Source organism: Tasmannia lanceolata, unplaced genomic scaffold (assembly GCF_043159265.1).
Source record: "Tasmannia lanceolata isolate RefF3 unplaced genomic scaffold, GAP_Taslan_0.1 ptg000016l, whole genome shotgun sequence".
Classification (NCBI taxonomy): domain Eukaryota; kingdom Viridiplantae; phylum Streptophyta; class Magnoliopsida; order Canellales; family Winteraceae; genus Tasmannia; species Tasmannia lanceolata.
Window position 1 is genome coordinate 16,899,366 of NW_027518693.1, and position 20,259 is coordinate 16,919,624.

Consider the following 20,259-nt stretch of genomic DNA (forward strand, 5'->3'; position numbering starts at 1 on the left):
GTTTACAAGATGTAAGCCTCTTCTATAAAGACTATTAGATGTGCTTATCTTTTTCAACAACACAATAGGTTGCCGGTTCTGACTTAAGCATCGGAGAACCCAACCCTCCCCCCCCCGCGAGTCCAAATTCCAGGTGCTTTTTGATCGTTTGTTTGTTTGTTTGTGAGCACAGGCCATCACCTCAGGAGTACTTCCAGCTTGGACCCTATTAAACCTTAGGTCAGAATTTAGTGGTAACATATTGGTGCCGTCCTGTGGGATGCAAAGTAAAGTCAAGCCAGCATAGTTTTCTAGGTATGAAATCTTGGAGAAGCAGCCAAAACACGAGCAAGGACACTAACCGAGAGGCAACTTTCCTAGTTGGTTGAGGACTCTCAATCTATATAAAGGGAACCAAGGCTTTTAAGGTACGGATCTGGATTTCATTCAATTGCTTTTGCTAAGTCCTCTAAGCGCTCAACCTTCATATCTGTTGTCGTTGCAGACTTAAGCATTATAGAGCCTCCCTGTAGTGCAAACTCATGCACTTTCTGATATCTCTTTCTTGCCGGCAGGTTGCATATCTTCGATCCGTGTGCGATCTCAATGTTGCTTGCTACTCGAAAGCCTCATTTTATTTCAACACCAACACAATATATGAGAAACATAGAACACTAGAAAATCACATGCCAAGGAACCTTAGGCAAACCTTCCTTACTAAGACATCAAAAATAACATAAAGACGGTGAAGAATCCTCTCAGATCTGAAAACCCAATTTAATGTTTGTAATCTCTATCATGTCCACCCAATTTATGCTCCCTCCACTCTGTCTGTCAAGTCTACGTCCCTCCCTCCCTCCTGACCACCTATCTCATAATTGCGTCAACGAATATTCCATGGAATAATTTTTCATGGTTCTCAAAAGGGAAATGTTAGCAGCACAATCATATCTTGATATTTGCACAGTATCAACCTTTTGACAGCTGCTTAAATAGTAAAGGACAAGATGGTTTGTGGAAATATCAAAATATGGTTGTGCTGATGATCAGCTACTGAATTAGAGGTGTCCTAGGGGGTGTCTTTTTATAAGCCACCCACTCGGGTCCCACCTTCAAACCAGGTTCCAATTGGCCGTCATAAGAGTCATCCTAGGGGGGGGTGTCTTTTTCTTCGTAACTTTCCCATCCAGTCTTACGTGGAGGAAATATATTGGTTCTCCCGAGAGTGCGTTCTGATAATGCGTCCCTTCCACATTTCCAGTGGATCTTTCCTCTTCCAAGTCATAGGCGCCCAACGTGGACAGACATTTATCGTGCAAAATCGAACGGAGGGAAATGATCCGTCAGATCTTAACTTAAACGCCACGTGGATAGCTTATTACCCGTCGGATTCAGATTCCAGTTACCTTATTCCCTCCCTCCAAAGGCATTTTAGTCATTTCACAACACCAGAACAAACACAGAACTCTGCTCTTCTTCACCGTCCAAAACGGATAAAAGATCTCCCCATCTCCTTCCTTGCGTCGCTCCCCATGAAACCTTGAAAAATCAAAAAAGGGGAACCGCGTACAAAACCCTAGAAAACCCTAACCCATGGCGACAAAAACCCTAATTTCCTCCTCTTCCTTTCTAACCACACCCCTCCCTTCCCTCTCCCGCCCCTCTCACGAGAGGCACCTTTTCTATAGACCTCGGAAAATAAACACAAAGGTGAAATTCAGCTTCAATGAAATCCCTCCTCCCCATGTTCTAGACCCTTCCTTAGTAGATTTCCATGGAATTATCAGCCGAGCAGAGGGTTTGTTTTACACTCTCGCGGATGCCGCAGTTGCCACGGTGGACTCTTCTTCTGGTGCCACGGATGCCGCAGTCCAGAAGAATGGAGGGTGGTTCGGATTTATATCCGATGCCATGGAAGTTGTCTTGAAGGTAATTTGAGAGTTGGAATTGTATTTAAAATTGGGGTATTGTAAGTCTTATTGATTCTTATAAAAAAATCCATTCCAAAAATGAACATGAAAACTTGTCAATCAAGTGACAATCTTGGGAATTATATACAGTATATGAAAATTTGAATTAGTGGTAGTGAGTATTTTCTTTGGAAAGGAAAAGTACAATTATATTTTGCATCGAACTTCTAAATTATGTTGTTTGTGCTGCCATATAGAAGGCTCTGTAGTCTTTGAGGGGGATTTTAGGAGCTTTGCGAATTTTTATAGATGAGATTGGTTCAAATTTATATTTATATGTTTATTTGTCGTTGGTGTTTATAAATTTCTTTGTTTTTTTATAAATATTATATTGATATCTGTACTGGATTTTGTGCTTTTTTTTTTCATTAGAATGTGTCTATGGACAAGTTAGTATTTGGGTTTCATACTTTCATGGGTCCATACATTTGAAACACTTGTCTGTGATGCTGGTAGGTGGTTCTTCTTTTCAGCTTAAGGGAAGTTATGCTAAAGCTGAATGATATACACATCTTAGACTTTCTACCTTTATTCACTTCAACCTGTTTGTAATGGTGTCCAAAATGTTATATGATCTTATGTGGCCTTACATACCGAACCCCTACAGTCATGCTTAGGAACTGCAGAAAACCTAACATTTTGAGCAGTCCATTCTTTTATACGGTAATGATAATATAAAAGAATATACACACTGATACGGTGCCGTCATCCATTCCCACTTCATCCGAAGTTCCTACAGATATCACGACTCCTCTTGCAACTGCCCAACGACCACCCTCCACTAGGACTCGACATCCACCATCGAACATGAAGGACTACGTGTGAAATCCTTACGGTTGTGCTCCCTCTAGTCAGTAGAATAGGAACTTTTGCTTTTATCTTCCCATGTTCTCCATGTTCTGCACGTAGATGATTTCAGCTTCCCATGTTCTCCATGTTCTCCACGTAGATGGTTACAGTTATTTCTTGTAGTTATTTAAATGATGCATGTAATAGCTAGGAGAATATAATATGATTATTCTTGTTCCTTATCTCTTTCCCACACAATTCTAGGAGGACCTGGCCTCGAACTCAGGAAAGACTCTTTACTTTGTTGATTACACAAAGTACTCTACCAATTTGGTGCTTTCATTGAGAGCCTTCTCCCACCTACATGGCAGAGGGTACTCGCCTCCGCGCTCTGGATGAGACCGTCATCAGCCACACCAACCAACTCAAAACCATTACCGAACAACTCACCTCTCTTGTTTCCGCCGTCACCTCTTTCGACGGTAAACTCGAGCAACTTCGACTCAATAAATCCGACTCCCACCAACCCGATGCCGCTAGCTCCTCTTCCATTCTACCACCACGCCACCTGAAACTTGATTTTCCACGCTTCGATGGAACCGACCCTCTCGGATGGATCTTCAAGGCAAACCAGTTTTTCTCCTACCATTCCACGCCGGACGAACAATGCCTCACTGTTTCTTCCTTTCACATGGATAGAGCGGCCCTAGCATGGTTCCAATGGTGCTTCCGGAATGGCCAATTCCAAACCTGGGATGCCTTCGTCACGGCATTAGAGACGCGCTTCGGCCCATCACAGTTTGTCGACCAACAGGGCGCACTAACGAAACTCACCCAGAAGACTTCTGTCCTCAACTACACCGCAAACTTTGAAGCCCTTGCCAACCGCACCACCGGACTACCCGCCGCCCTCATGCTCAGTTGCTACGTCTCGGGACTCAAACCCGAGATTCAACGAGCGGTACAGGCTCTTCAACCGCTTACCCTCTCTCAAGCCATGGGACTTGCCAAACTTCAGGAAGACAAGTTCAATGAGGCGCGACGTTTCCCATTCCGACAACCATCATACCAGCAGCCCGCCCTCCTTCCAACACCCCCGCCCCCGAAGCCGACACCATCCGCACATGAAACACACACCAATCGATTTCCCATCCGCCGCCGTACACCCGATGAAATGCAAGCCCGTCGTGAGAAGGGCCTTTGTTTCAACTGCGATGAAAAATTCTCACGCATGCACCATTGTAAACCTCAATTCTACATCATGCTCTCTGAGGATGCGCCGGATCCACTGTACCAACCCGAACCAGAACCCAACCCCTTCCCTCCTGAACGAGACCCACCCTTAGACCCCCAACCAGAAATTTCCCTCCATGCCTTTGCCGGACAACCATCCCTCCGCACCCTTCGTTTCACTGGTCGCATATCCCACCTGCCTGTTCAGATCTTGGTCGACAGCGGGAGTACACATAATTTTATCCAAGAACAAATCGCCTCACATTTGCATCTTTCCATCAACTCCGAGACTACCTTTTCCGTCACTGTTGGAAATGGGGACTCCCTCACGTGCGTCGGGCATTGCGCCCAAATTCCATTATCAATCGGCAACACCAATTTTCTCCTGGATTTATTTGTTCTCCCATTACATGGCGCCGATGTCGTACTAGGTGTCCAATGGGTTCAAAACTTGGGGCCAGTAACCTTTGACTATAAACAACTCTACATGGCCTTTACGTGGGATTCGAAGCCCCTCACACTCTTTGTAGAACCATCCCCATCTCTCCAATATATTCATCCATCACAATTAAGGCGGTGTCTTAAAACAGCTTCTGTGGCCTCTCTGTTTCACATGTGGGCCATCAACCCCACACCCAGCAACCCCGTAATTCCCGACCCTTCCATTTCAACCATCCTTCAAGAATTTGTACCACTATTCGATAAGCCACATGGCCTTCCCCCACCTCGTTCATTTGATCACCGCATACACCTCCAACCAGGTACCTCCCCGGTGAATGTCCGACCTTACAAATACCCCTATTTTCAGAATCGGGAGATCGAGAAATTGGTGACCGACATGATCTCTGATGGCATCATCCACCCCAGCACTAGTCCTTTTAGTTCTCCAGTCCTCCTTGTTAAAAAAAAAGATGGTTCATGGCAGTTTTGCGTCGACTATCGAGCTCTCAATTCCATCACTGTGAAAGACCGTTTTCCCATCCCAACGGTTGAAGAATTATTTGACGAGCTCCATGGCTCCAAATTCTACTCCAAGCTTGACCTCCGGTCTGGCTTTCACCAGATCCGCGTCAATGCAGCCGACATCCCGACAACTGCATTCCGCACCCACGAAGGCCACTACGAGTTCCTTGTAATGCCGTTTGGACTCTCAAATGCCCCATCTACGTTCCAGGCTGCGATGAACTCGACCTTGAAGCCATTCCTTCAGAAATTTGCACTAGTATTCTTCGACGATATCTTGGTGTATAGTGCCACCTGGGACCTCCACCTCAGTCACCTGCGACAGATACTCCAAGTCCTCAGTGATAATAAATTTTTTCTCAAGCTTTCCAAGTGCAATTTTGGGCAGGAAAAAATCGAGTATCTAGGTCACCTTATCTCCTGTGTCGAGGTCGTCGTTGACCCAACCAAAATCGCTGCAATTCAGCAGTGGCCCAAGCCTACTACCATCAAGCAACTCCGCGGGTTCCTCGGTTTGGCAGGTTACTACCGCCGTTTCGTGCGCGGCTACGCGTCTCTCGCGACTCCACTTACTGATCTCTTAAAAAAAGAAGCGTTCCAGTGGGGTGATGCCGCTGACTTGGCCTTTAGAGATTTAAAGGAGGCCCCTACCACTACCCCTGTTCTAAGTCTCCCGAATTTCGACATCCAATCCGTCGTCGATACGGATGCCTCAGGAGTTGCCATGGGCGCCGTTTTGTCACAACACGGTCATCCTCTCGCGTATTTCAGCAAGGTCCTTCCCACACGGTTACAAGCCTCATCTACATATGCTCGGGAGATGTTTGCCATTACTGAGTCGGTTCGACGTTGGCGCCACTATCTATTGGGGCGTGAGTTTATCATTCGTACAGACCACCGCAACCTCCAGCATCTCATGGATCAATCGCTCCAAACACCCGAACAACATTACTGGTTGCAAAAGTTGTTGGGTTTTCATTACAAGATCATCTACAAACCTGGTCGTGAGAACGTCGTAGCGAACGCTTTGTCCCGTTGCACCGACTCCTCCTTCGGAGCTATATCTACCCCGCATGTTGATCTTTTGCACCAGATTCGCTCTGAACACCAATCGGATCAGGACACCCTGAAGTTGGTTGGCGCAATTCAAGCCTTCCCAGATCAGTATCCAAAGTTTCGATTGGCAGGAGACGTCCTCTACTTCCAAAACCGTATCTACTTGGCTCCAAGCTCACCACTCAAAGCCACGATTTTCAAAGAACTTCACTCTTCTCCTGTAGGTGGTCACTCCGGGTTCTTGCGCACGCTCGCTCGCATTCAACAGAGTTTCTTCTGGAGAGGCCTACGCAAGGATGTGCGTCGATGGGTCGCTGAGTGCCTTGTTTGCCAGCAAACCAAGTATACGACCAAGTCTCCGCACGGGCTTCTTCAGCCACTACCAATTCTGACTCGCGTCTGGGAGGACATTGCTCTTGATTTTATTACTGGACTGCCCAATTCGCATGGCAAAACTGCGATCTTAGTTGTCGTCGACCGGCTTTCGAAGTATGCCCACTTTGTGGCTTTAGCCCCAAATTACACTGCCGCGAAGGTGGCCGACATCTTCGTTAGCAACATTGCCAAGCTGCATGGCATCCCACGAAGTATTGTCAGCGACCGGGATCCACTCTTCCTCAGTACCTTTTGGCGCGAGCTTTTCCATCGCCAGGGTACCACTCTTCGAATGAGTACCACCTACCACCCGCAGACCGACGGGCAGTCAGAGGTTCTAAACCGATGCCTGGAGCAGTACTTGCGTTGCTTTTGTATGGACCATTCTCGACAGTGGTTCACACACTTAGACTGGGCGGAATATTGGTATAATACTTCCTTCCACACAGCCATTGGGATGACCCCATTCGAAGCACTCTATGGACGTCCACCACCAGCCATTCCAGATTACCTTCCATCCGACTCAATCGACGACCCAGTGGACCGCGAGCTCAAAACTCGTGACATTGTCCTTCGCCAACTCAAAGCCAATCTCGAAAGGTCACAATCAAGGATGAAGCTCCAAGCTGACCGCAAGCGCACTGACCTCCAGTTCAAGGTCGACGATTGGGTACTAGTTAAACTTCAGCCGTATCGCCAGTCGTCAGTAGCTCGCCGTCCCTCAGTCAAGCTCGCTAGGCGTTACTACGGCCCGTATCAGATTACGGCTCGTATCGGTGCTGTTGCCTATCGGCTTCGTCTTCCACCCGGCACACTAATCCACCCGGTTTTTCACGTCTCTCTCCTCAAGCCATTCCGCGGAGACCCTGGAACAACTATCATGCCCCTTCCGGACGAGACTGAGTTGAGCCCGAATCTTGAGGACAAGGTTCATTTCAAAGACGGGAGGAATGATACGGTGCCGTCATCCATTCCCACTTCATCCGAAGTTCCTGCAGATATCACGACTCCTCTTGCAACTGCCCAACGACCACCCTCCACTAGGACTCGACATCCACCATCGAACATGAAGGACTACGTGTGAAATCCTTACGGTTGTGCTACCTCTAGTCAGTAGAATAGGAACTTTTACTTTTATCTTCCCATGTTCTCCATGTTCTGCACGTAGATGATTTCAGCTTCCCATGTTCTCCATGTTCTCCACGTAGATGGTTGCAGTTATTTCTGGTAGTTATTTAAATGATGCATGTAATAGCTAGGTGAATATAATATGATTATTCTTGTTCCTTATCTCTTTCCCACACAATTCTAGGAGGACCTGGCCTCGAACTCAGGAAAGACTCTTTACTTTGTTGATTACACAAAGTACTCTACCACACACACACACACACACACACACACACACACACACACACATAATATTAGTTTATTAAAGCATAATCAAGGTGTGAAGGTTCTGATATATTGTCCATGTCGGTCCCCATCCAACATCATATAGATATATCACCCGATCTATAGAGAATATCTAGAATATTCCCTATATATCGGCTGATTGGAAGGGTATCGATATATCACCCGATATATCACGACATTTAATTCTGTGAGCATAAGCTAGAGAAACTGATAAAAACAAGAAAAAGTGCGCAGTACCGCTATTTTTTTTAATACCATCCGTATGTTTCTAAGATGGCAATATCTTAGAAATGGAATTTTCTTATATGTAGGTGATCTTGCCATCTAGGTTTCCAGATTTAATTTAATTTTTCTTCATTTAATTGACAAAGACTTAAGGATTCGATAGGATAGAATGGAAGAAAGTGATCCATGTAGACGAACCCAACTAGTGTCAGGATTAGACTTAGTCAATTTGAGCCGGGTAGATCCTTTCACCTTCTTCATGAAAATTTTCTAAAGGATTCATTAGCCGGCCCCAACTAGTTTGGGACAAAGGCTTAGTTGAGTTGAGTTGAGTATATATCAGCCGATATATTGTGACATTTAAAACCGTGAGCATAATATATAGAAACAGATAAAAAAACAAGAAAAAGTGCACAGTACCGCTATTGTTTTAATACTGTCTGTATGTTTCTAAGATGGTAATATCTTAGAAATGGAATGTTCTTATAGGTGATCTTGCCATCTGGGTATCGTGATTTCACTTAATTTGTCTTCTTAAATATGCATGCTTGTTTGTGTTTTCCTTTCACTTAATAAGATCATTAAGACAACCTAACTTGCATAGCTAAAAATTTCATTATTAGACGGAATTCGAGTGTATCTCGTGTAATCAATTTTGGCAGTTAATTAAAATTTATATTGTTCCAATCTTGCTAGTATTTACTCTGTAGTTCTAAAATTCAGCATAGTCGAGAATTTGTTCTCATTGAGCATATTTGGTCGTAAAAGTTTCAGCTACTGATTTGCTTTGGCTGCATAACGTGAGTGTATGAATTCCGAGGTTCATTTAAAATGAGTTACAATGTGAAATTATTTACATGCTATTTGTTACAGGTGCTGAAAGATGGGCTTACGGCTGTACATGTTCCTTATGCATATGGATTTGCAATTATCTTGCTTACGGTTATTGTTAAGGTGGCCACACTTCCTCTGACAAAGAAACAGGTGATTAATCTAAATTAAACCAAATGCGGATTTCTGAATGGTAAAGATCAGGGAATTTACTTTGTGTGGTTTGCATATGCAACCCGTAAGGGACTATCGATTGGAGGATCATGTGTGCTAGCTTGTCATGCACTGAGATTTAGAGGGAGCCTTTTTATTTGAATTAGACACCCCATTTTATGTTCTTTTTTTTTTTTTGAAAATTTTTTCTCCGGAAGGAGGTTTTCCTATCGGGACTAGACATCCTCTTTTCTATCTCAATATTTTTCGTCATTCCATAAACATCTGATTTTTTCTTGGCTATAAAGTTTGTATTTTTTATTCTTTAATTTGATAAGTGAAATTTTTTTGTCATCTAGTCCATTATAGTTTGTTTAAAAAATACTGAGAAGATACCGTGTCACACATATTTTTTGCCTTCTCTGTGTTTTCTGTGCGGTCACAAAAATGTAGGTATACCTTGAACGAACAATTTTAATTCTTTGTTAGGTTGAATCATCATTGGCAATGCAAAACCTTCAGCCCAAGATCAAAGCTATTCAAGAAAGATACGCAGGCAATCAGGTACGTACAAATAGACCTGTAATAAGAATAACCTTTCCTCACTGGATCTTCTTTTCAAAGGTTTATTTGTCACTTTGGGTTTCTTTGATAAATTTCATATTAGAATTGCTTAGGTGAGTGGCCTTTCTGGAAATAGGGATGTTTTAGCGAGTTGTTAAAAATGTATGCGGTTTTATTTATGGAGAAATTATATGATGAAGGGCCCATCCTTGGTATTTGATTCAACAGCAGCTCACTTTTTGAGGAGCTGCTGTTGGATCAAATATCAAGGGTGGTACTTCTGACGTACCACCTTTACGTGTTTATAAGGCCTTTTATCGTATAATTTCTCTTATTTATGTTTTCATGTCTTTTGTCACCGTTCCGTGCTCTTCATTGGCATATATTACGAGAACATTCTCACTGGCTCACTGCAAACGAACTAAAAGAACAATATGTGGAATAATTTACTGTGGTTTCTCAACTGTATTTCAGCAACCCTGCTGTTTATGTATAATTATGTAAGTGGAAAATGATTAATGTGCACCTACCTTACATTAATTAATGACCCAAGTAATCTTATATTGTTTTCTTATACTATAAAAAGGGCGGCGTAGTGCACGAGGCTCCCGCCATTGCGGGGTCTGGGGAGGGCTAGATGTACGCAGCCTTACCCCTGCTTTGCGGAGAGGCTTTTTATACCATGTATGCACAAAACCCCATTAAGGGCTACACTGCCTTCAGTGTACAGTATAAAGGCATTGTATAACAAGTTAAACACTGCCTCAACAGTGTGGTTATTGAGTGAAGGGATTGTTTATTAGTCAGTCATGGCCTTTGTGATTATTTCAGTAAGCTGTTGGCCAAAGGAGAGATTGTGAATATTGATGACACTTTCCTTAGCTTTTGCATGAAAAAATGGCAGTTTGCTTTTATTTATCCCGTCAAATCATAGATGACATTGGAGGTGACTGTTATGGGGCTTTAGTTGTCTACATATAATGGCCTCAGCCCTCAGGGAATGGGTTACAATCGTGGTTTTTTTAGCGGAGTTTGAAGCAGCACAGCTCCTCCACAAGTAGTGAACATGGCTCAGTGCTCGACTTATATGCTTGACAATTCTTTATCTTGCTCTTTACTATTTCAAGTGATGAGAGTTGAGCTGAGGAAGATGTTGATGTCACCCATGACCTTTAATATCTCTTCAAGCTGTGTTTAACATCGAGATCCCTCCTTATTCAAGTGTAATTCCAAAGTTAAGGCTTTGGTTGAAGAAGGTAATGTTGCAGGTCTGGGTTTTTACTTCGTTACCTCTCTACCATGAGGTTAAAACTAAAAATAAAATGGTTTCGAGAATGAATCATGAGGGGGAAACCATTAAACACAAAAGAGTATGAGGGGAATGCTCCCTTGCCTATTTTAGTTATCCATTGTGAGGCACTAATAGAGATTACATAAGATGCCCCTAATTGGGCAGTGATCAGGGTTAAAGTAGAGAAAGTAGTATAGGAACATAATAAATGACAAAGCTACACCGTATTCCTCAACATTACCCTTTATTCCATCCAGAATGGTTTGTGCTTCTCAACAAGTCCCTTTGTAAGTATTAAAAAGCTTATATTTCTGCTTGAAAAATGCGTGTTTGATCTTGCAAGAGTGACAAAGAGGGTCAGTTTAAAGAGAAAATATTACATCCTTGATCCTTAATTATAAAAAATGTGTGCTTTCTCTTGTGTACCTCATATTAGCTCTGGAAGCTAGATTCTATTATGAGATTGCGATGCTAATATCTTTGCTTCCTTATTGAAATAAAGATAAAGTATCTTTTGAGTCTTGGTTCTTTCTCTTTTGCCTTCAGGAAAGGATACAACTTGAGACTTCCCGCCTTTACAAGCAAGCTGGGGTTAATCCTTTGGCAGGTCTGTCTTTAATTCATCATGTACATGTCTTATTTTAATCATGGCAATATGCTTGTTAAGTTTGAGTAGGATCTATCGACTTCAAAGTCTATTTTGGATTTGGAGCTCTTGCCATTCTTTGGAATGATAATTGGGATTAATCTGTAATAATGTGGGAACATTCATATTTTGCTCCAAAGATAACTATGAAACTGCATCAGTGTGTAGGACGTCAATGTCAATTACGAAACAATATTTATTTATTTAAGCACAAGAAGGTTGTAGCGTTTTCCTTTAATCTTTCTTGGCATGTGAAGGGAATTGATGTTATTGGTTTAGTGATTTTAAGTTCCAATTATAAGAAGGTTCGCCCTCTCTCTAATCTTCCTCAATTGATGGCAACAACCCATTATTGGTTTTGCACTTTTGCTATACTTATGCATGCTAAGTATAGTTTACTTATGCATGCTTAGCTGACCCCAACTAGTTTGGGACAAAGGCTTTGTTGAGTTGAGTTGAGTTGAGCTATACTTATGCATGCTATTTCTAGAGGTTGTATTTAATGAGAATGAATCCTGTAAGTACCTTATTGTCTTTATCATGGTATTCAAATGTGTTGATTTTGCATGGTTTACAATTTGGATATTTCTTCAATCCTAAAAGGGATTCATTATTATCTCTTATCGTCTCATGATTTGGAGAGAAATTAGTGGTCAATATGTAGGACCACTCCTAGGCATGGTTTTAAATTTCGGCCGAAATCTGAAAATTTCAGATTTCAGTTGAAATTTGGTCTTTTTGGCTGAAATTTTTCAAATTTCGGCCGAAATGACCTAAATTTGAAAAAAAAAAAAAAAAAATGGTTTCGGTAGGGACCGAAACCAAAGTTTAAATCCATGCTCCTAGGTTGACAATGTCAGACAAAACTCACAGCAGAGTCCAACCAGTAAGCTAGCTCGCACGATACCTGAACAAGACAGATTGAAACTAATGATATGCATAGGAAAACTTGTACGGTAACATTACGACAACATGCAAAGAGAAACTACCAGTTTGAGGATACAAAGAATTTGCGGATGTATCTTGCAAAGAAAGCTTACAAAATCTTGTTTTCTTCGGTTGTTTCTATTCAACATGGATTACATAGGATGGCCGCCTTAAAGAGCTTAACTTCAAGCTATGGACTAAAGCTGAGATAGTTATCCAAAGTCGATCCCACCAATAATTGGCAATCACTAGTCAGTGTGCCTAGAGAGGAAAAGTTACTAGAAGAGAGTGCACAACTTAAGATGGCAACAAGAGAAATCAGTGCTCTCCAATCTGCCAATTATAAATTAGAAAAGCAAGCTAAAGAACTAAACTGACAATTACAATTGAAGAAACGAATGAGGGCTGATATGGAGGAAGCCAAAACGATGCAAAATTGCTCTATGCTTTACGTGAGATGCAACTTTGGTTTCAGGAAATTAAAGCACCACTGATAAGGGAGTGAGATGCTGCAAAAGAGGCAGCATAACAATTCCCTTGTACAAGTTTACAAATACTAAGTTTATACTCAGTATACAATTATTACCTTGTCTTTTGTTTGATTTTTGTGATCCTCATTTGTCAGTTGTATTTCATCCATGGTTTTAAATTTCGGTTTCGGTTTCAGTTTCGGCTGAAAATTGGAATAATGCTATTTATTTTATTTTAAAAAAAAAATCAAATTTTCCGAAATTTCAAAACACGAAATTTCGGTATCGGATTTCAGCCGAAATTTAAAACCATGATTTCATCCAATATTCCCATTACTATTACATGCTGCAATTGTTTTACTATTTGTTCAGACTATTACTATTACTCATTGCATTCATTTTAATATTTGTTCTTTCTCAACAGGATGTTTGCCAACGTTGGCTACAATACCAGTATGGATTGGTTTATATCAAGCTCTTTCAAATGTTGCAAATGAGGTACATAAGATATTAATGTGACCTTTTTTGGATGATCTTTACTGGCAGTTGTATTCGAAATACATTGGTGTACTGATTTTAGCAACTTATTTATCTGAAGGGTCTTCTGACAGAAGGTTTCTTTTGGATACCCTCTTTGGGGGGCCCAACCACAATTGCTGCCCGACAGAGTGGATCTGGAATTTCCTGGCTTTTTCCTTTTGTGGTAATTAAATTTTAAGTTCTATAGGAAAATGGCCCTAGCTCTTATCTCTTCTTCCTCCTATTTCCTAGTATAGCATTAATGTATCGTCATGTTCTCAATCCTTCATTATTGCTTGTTTTTTCTTTGCATACTTTTCGACATGATTTCCACGTGTACATGTATATTTCCCCTCTCGTAGAGATCCTATTACCTCTTGATGATATTATGAACCAAAGCTCATACCAACTCATGCATGATGGATATGAGAAAAGTAAAATAAAATGCACGAAATTCTAGGGATAGAGTGGGAATTTGCAAAAATTGCAAGAATTTTTTGGATGTTGTAGAACTGAAATTATATCTTCTTATGTCTCATATACAATCCCTTTTGCAGGATGGACATCCACCATTGGGTTGGCATGACACAGCAGCATACCTTGTTTTACCCGTGCTTCTTGTTGTTTCTCAATATGTGTCAATGGAGATTATGAAGCCGCCTCAGGTGGAGGATCAATTTTCTTGAAGCCCTTGGTTCACAATTTTTTTGCGTTGGGGGGGGGGGGGGGGGGGGGAGCCCTTGGTTCACTTGCTTATGATTTTGTCCAAGATTTTGAGAAAGTCCAATGATTTTATGTTTTCGATTTCAGACTGATGATCCAGCTGCAAAGAACAGTCTTCTCATTTTCAAGTTCCTTCCTCTTATGATTGGTTACTTTTCGCTGTCAGTCCCATCAGGACTATCAATTTACTGGTTAGTATCTGATTAAGTTTTTTATTTTCAACAGAAAATGCTATTTTTTTTAGCATTTTAAGTGAGTACTGCGATTTACAGAATAACCATTTGACGGGATTTGTGTTTGGTAGTGTAATGCATTTATTCCTCCATATGAGTATCGAGCTAAGATATGTCCAACTATTACTTTCTGGATTTAATTCCACACTCATTTAAAGTTCGGGTATGCTCTTACTGACCGTCAATCTTGATGTGCTTGATTCTCTCATGGAAGACTAGATTGCTGGCATCACCATAGGTTTACCAAATACAACTCCAAATTCACTCATAAGAGTTTTTACCCGCATCAATTTGCATGCAATATTTGACATTACTCTATATTCGCCTTTTGCACTCAAACGTGTCACACATATTGTTTCTTGCTTCTCCAAGATACAAGATTTCCACCAACAAATGTACAATAGCCCTTGGTAGACAATAATCTAGCTCAATCGGCATCCAAGTAACTGACAATATCAAGGTCATCCTTTTTTGCACTGCTCTATATTCGCCTTTTTCACTCGAACATGTCACACCATATTGTTTCTTGCTTCTCCAAGATACAAGATTTGCACCAACAAATGTACAATAGCCCTTGGTAGATCTTCTGTCAGACAATAATCTAGCTCAATTGGCATCCGAGTAACTGGCAATATCAAGGTCATCCTTTTTTGTATACAAGGCCTTTTCCTGGAGCATTCTTGCGATACCGAAGAATTCTGCATACAACATCCCAATGTAACTAAGTAGGAGAATGCATGAATTGGCTCACCATACCCACGGCAAAAGTGCTATCAAGATGAGTGAGAGTGAGGTAGATTAGTTTTCCAACTAGATGTCTGTACCTCTTTATATCTGCAAATTGAACATCATCTTCACATAATATTTTTACATTTGAATCCATTGGTGTCTCTGCGGATTTGGATCCTAGCATTCCCGTTTCAGTGATAAGATTCGTCACGTCCTAGAAAATAGTGTAGCTATCCAAGATCTTTCGTCTTAAATTGTTGCTAAAGCTTTCTCTTCTCTTCATCTATTCCAACTATGTCATTTGCAGAAATTATAATATCATCAACGTAGACAATTAGTACAATTATACCTAATGTTCTATGCTGAACAAAAATAGCATGATTGGCATGGCTTCAACGAAATACAACTACTATGCTAAACTTGTTAAACCACACTCAAGGAGATTGTTTAAGTCAATAAATGCCTTTTTTTGAAATTTACATACCATAATCCCCCCATCCCTTACCCACCCCCCATCATCACAAACCCTGGGGGTTGCTCCATTTAAACTTCCTCATGAAGATCACCATACATAAAAATGTTTTTGACATCAATTTGAAACAATGACCATCTATAAAGGACAACACATAAATAAGAACACGAATATAATTAAGCTGTTAGAGGGTATTTTGGTCTTTGTATATGTAACCCTATTCATATATAAGCGTACTCGGTCTAGTAGATAAGCTTATGTACTCGGTTGGCCAAAAACAGTGTGGCCCACATTTTTTGGGTGATCCAAACCATTCATTTGAAAGCTCCTTACCTAGATAAGGTGTCCACAAAAAATCAGCCCCATAGGATCATCCGAACTCATCCAACAGTGGATTGAAAAATGGGCAGATTTGTGGACAAACTGTGTCTGTCCATTATTCCCCATTTTCCCTCCACATTTGGATGGGTTAGGATGATCCTATGGATCTGATTTTTTGTGGACACCCTATGTAGGTAAGGGCCTTTCAAATGAATGGTTTGGATCACCCAAAAAATATGGGCCCCCACTGTTTTTAGCTCGACTGAGTAGATAAGCTTATGTACTCGACCGAGTACGGTCACATTTCCGATATATATATATATATATATATATATATATATATATATATATATATATATATATATATATATATATCACTTTACATGGGAGCTCCATCAAGGAGACTCTCATCTTCTCCTCTTCTCCTCTTGAAGCCATGTAACATTGAACATGGTATCAGAGCCGATCCATTGTAAGAGAGAAAAACACAAAACAACAAAAAAATCAAACTCTTCTTCCTCTTCTTCAACCCTATCCCTTCTCTTCATCCTTACCTCACACCTCCACTTCGTATTCCCCCAAACCTCAGCCTCCCATTTCGCAACACCCCGCCCCCCCCCCCCCCCCCCCCCCCCCCCCCACCTCTCTGCCCTCCCTTCCACAACCCCCAATCCCCCTCCTTTCTGCTGTCCCATCGCGTGCCCCCAACCCCCCCCCCCCCCCTCATTTGAGGATCACTTTACTTGCTTGTGTATAAGCTCACAAAGTTTCTCATCAATGTACATGCAATCCTATTATATAGAAACTTCTTTGTGTGCATTAATAATCAAATATATCCTCTGCACATATTACAGAATTGTCACGAGAAAAGCAGCATTAAATTTTCTGCCATTTGCATCTTTAGTTTGGATATATTATAAGCATTGCAAGAATAATCCCTTTGCAATTAATTATCAATTCAAGTTATTCTTGAATACTTACATAAAAAAATTCTGACAACAGAAAAGATTTTCATTTAAAATGCCACTCAATGCGTCACTCTAGTTCCATTGTGATTCTCCCTGGTTTAGGTTCACGAACAACGTCCTCAGTACCTCACAACAAGTATGGTTAAAGAAATTAGGTGGTGCAAAACCGGTTGTTGGCGTGGATGCAGGTGGAATTATTAGTGCCGGACAAGCAAAGCGATCAACTTCTCAGCCTACTCGGGGTGGCGAAAGGTTTTTATTCCAATCCATACATGTTTATGATCTTCCACTTGGATTATCATTTGAGTGCTGCGAGGGAGGCCGAGGATGGAACCCAACAAATCCCCACATGCCAAATGGCATGGGAGGGTAATTTTGCCATTTTAAGTAACAAAAAGCCAAAAAAATGGGAACAAGATTTCTAACATGTGAATAGGCTATTTGTTTGGTTCCACTCTTTGGTCGCCAAATCGGTTTCCATATCATTACTGTTATTATTTACAAGCCGTAAGTTTATCAAAATAAATGATAGAAACTTCACTACCAAACTGATGCGCTTATCGAACAACAGGTTTAGGCAACTAAAGGAAGAAGAAAATAGGAGAAAATTGAACAAGTCTCTTCCATCAGAAGAGATTCAGATGCTGGGTTCTACATCAGATTCTGAAGACGACTCTGACAAAGAGACAAAGGATGAGGTAGGTTGTTGCCTCGTTAAGGTTTTGTCCAACTGAATGAATTTCAATTGTTTGAGTTTACTGTTTTGTTTTAGAAAGTCACTTATTCGTGTTCATTATTTCATAATATTTGCATGCATCCTGTGAAGTTCTGAGTATAAATAATGAAGAACAGATAAGCAACTAAACCAGTTCTGATTGGAGAATGGACATTCGATTCATTTAGGGACTTAGAGTCGTCGTCATTTTTTCCTGCCAGATTATTACCTTTAGAAAAAGACTAGTAATTTGAGCCCATGCTATGCATGGGGTAAAATGGTGGGCCCCACACCATCGAAACATGATGTGTAAAATGGTAGGCCCCACCCTAAAGCATAGGTTTGCGTAGAGATGGTGGACCCCACCCTAAAGCATAGGTTTGAGTAGAGATGGTGGACCCTACCTCATCAATAACATTAGGGGTAAAATGGTATGTCCCACGCAATGCATATGTTTGTTTTGGGTAGAGATGGAGGGCCCTACCACATTAAAACATTAGGTGTAAAATGGTAGGTTCCATCCCATACAAAACATGAGGTATAAAATGGTGTGCCCCATAGCTGTAAAATGGTGTGTCCCACCCTATACATGGTTTTGGGTGGAGATGGTGTCCTATTCAAACAAAACATGATATATAAAGAAAACGTTTTCCATTAAAAAAAATTCTTGGAAAGAAAGCGAATGATTTGAAAGAAACATGCTTAGTATATATTATAGATGATGCTGTCCATCTTTCTGAGCTGACCTACAATCTGCAACAGGATGAGGGAGACTTGGAAGAGACTTATGCTCCTAGTAGAATCAAACAAATCCCACAATATACCGGGCCAAGAAAGAGTAAGCGATCAAAGCGGAAGCGTGCAGCATGAGTACCCCATTTATGATGTATCATTTCAGGTTGTAGCTTCTGGTAAGTCATGTATATTTCCATATAATGTATCTCAAGAAATATATAGTCGCCATTTTTATAGTAGCCATTTTTATATTAGGCTATTCATGTAAGGTTTATGTTCTGGTGAAACTAAAAGAATTCCAATATTCAACAGGGGATCAGAGCAATTTATTTTCCTTGCTAACGTGCTGTATCTAGGTCTTGGGCCTGGGCAGGGGCGGGCCCAGGAATTTACACTTGGGGGGCCGGACTAATTTACACTTGGCTTCATTGGTCATTGTGGGGGGGGGGGGGGGGGGGGGGGGGGGCATGGCCACTAAACTAATTAAAGCATGATGCATGTACATCCATGCATTATAGAAGAAATTTTGCAAGTCATGGGGGCGCCATGGCCCCCCTCATGCTATATATATGCCTCCGCCCCTGCCTGGGTGCAACATATGGAATGAAATTTGGGGTGGAACGAATGGTAATGGGGCATTTTTCATTTTAAGGGTGTTGAGTTTGAATGGAAACAGTAGCAATTACTCTACCTGGGGTATACAGGAACTGAACCCAAACCCTCGTGTTGCATCTTTTATGTCATGATGACTAGGACATGAGTCTAAATATCTTGGGAATGCTCATTGCGTAATGAAAAATCCTAGTAGTATAATGCTCCTTGTGATTGACTCTCCCATGCAATAATGTTGTCGTATACACATCACACACTGCATAAGCTATGACTAATAACGCAATGAACTTTAACACTTATTTACTCCATAAAATCTTCTTAGTTTATTGCTGATATTTATACGTATAAAGAGAACACATCATTCTTTGTTGACCATGCTGGTGCCTTAATTTAAATTCATAAACACAGGCACAGAAGCAAGGGTGAGTTTATTTATTTATTTTTGGAATGGCTGAAGCAAGGGTGTGTTGTACACATCATACGATGAATATGGTAGGACCCATTACACAATGTACTTTAAAGACTTATTTAGGCCCTGTTCGTTTAGGATTATGCTAACCGATTATGAGTCCAAAAAACCAAATATTGGACTCAAAATTACGTTTAATTTTGAGTCCAGTAATAGGTTTCGGAGTCACAATCGGTGGTCATAATCTTAAACGAACAGGGCCATGGTTGTAATGTTCTTCAGGATTATTGCTATTTTTTTTTTTTTTGAATGGTACTGTACTATGCATGACCGAACACCATCACAGTGTCTTTTATATAATTCAAATAAATAAATAAATATATACTATAATATAAACTTGGTGAAATATTTGATAGCTAAAAAAACCTGAAAAAAAATTAAGAAAAGTCATATACTGCTTGAGAAAATTTTCGTTTGAGCACCTCAACAAAACATCTGAATCGAATGGTCATAAGAAACTCGCACAAGAGCTTTTTCAACACCATTTAATCCCTTTACCATTACACCTAACTCTGAGAAAACTGTACTAATTTATATCTTTGTGTACACTCTTCTATGTTTCAAATTTGCAACACCATTTAAATATTTATACAGTTAGTTCTGAAATCCCCTGTCAACTGCACTGCAAATATGCTGCCATATGTTTATACGATATGTATGAAAAATCCCCCAGCAACTGTCGCAAATTTTCTACACTGTATTCTTAGATTGAAAATTGAAAACCTATTTATATGTTCAATCATATGCATTGCACGTCTTGCATACCTTCTATGTCATCTACTCATTAGATATTGACTTATGGATTGGCACAGGGTCTTGCTTAATACTTGGTTGCATATCGTATGTGCATTAAGAACAAACCATATTTATATATTTCT

At 40.9% G+C, this 20,259-nt stretch overlaps 1 protein-coding gene across 1 annotated transcript; it reads left to right on the forward strand.

The window, feature by feature from the left end:
- The first annotated feature begins 1,410 nt into the window (after nt 1-1,410).
- LOC143848077 (inner membrane protein PPF-1, chloroplastic-like) lies at nt 1,411-18,634 on the forward strand. Its single transcript, XM_077356875.1, has 11 exons — nt 1,411-1,908; nt 8,877-8,987; nt 9,477-9,551; nt 11,389-11,449; nt 13,310-13,383; nt 13,484-13,588; nt 13,962-14,069; nt 14,215-14,318; nt 16,953-17,102; nt 17,422-17,548; nt 18,328-18,634. Exons 1-11 carry the CDS (start codon nt 1,573-1,575, stop codon nt 18,433-18,435), a joined length of 1,359 nt encoding a protein of 452 aa, XP_077212990.1. The 5' UTR covers nt 1,411-1,572; the 3' UTR covers nt 18,436-18,634.
- Nucleotides 18,635-20,259: the final 1,625 nt, after the last annotated feature.

Excerpts from the sequence above, each read along its gene's own strand:
- LOC143848077 (XM_077356875.1), top strand. The coding sequence starts at position 1,573 with ATGGCGACAAAAACCCTAATTTCCTCCTCTTCCTTTCTAACCACACCC. Across the intron at positions 1,909-8,876 it reads CCATGGAAGTTGTCTTGAAG|GTGCTGAAAGATGGGCTTAC; the intron begins GTAATTTGAGAG and ends TATTTGTTACAG. Across the intron at positions 11,450-13,309 it reads TGGGGTTAATCCTTTGGCAG|GATGTTTGCCAACGTTGGCT; the intron begins GTCTGTCTTTAA and ends CTTTCTCAACAG.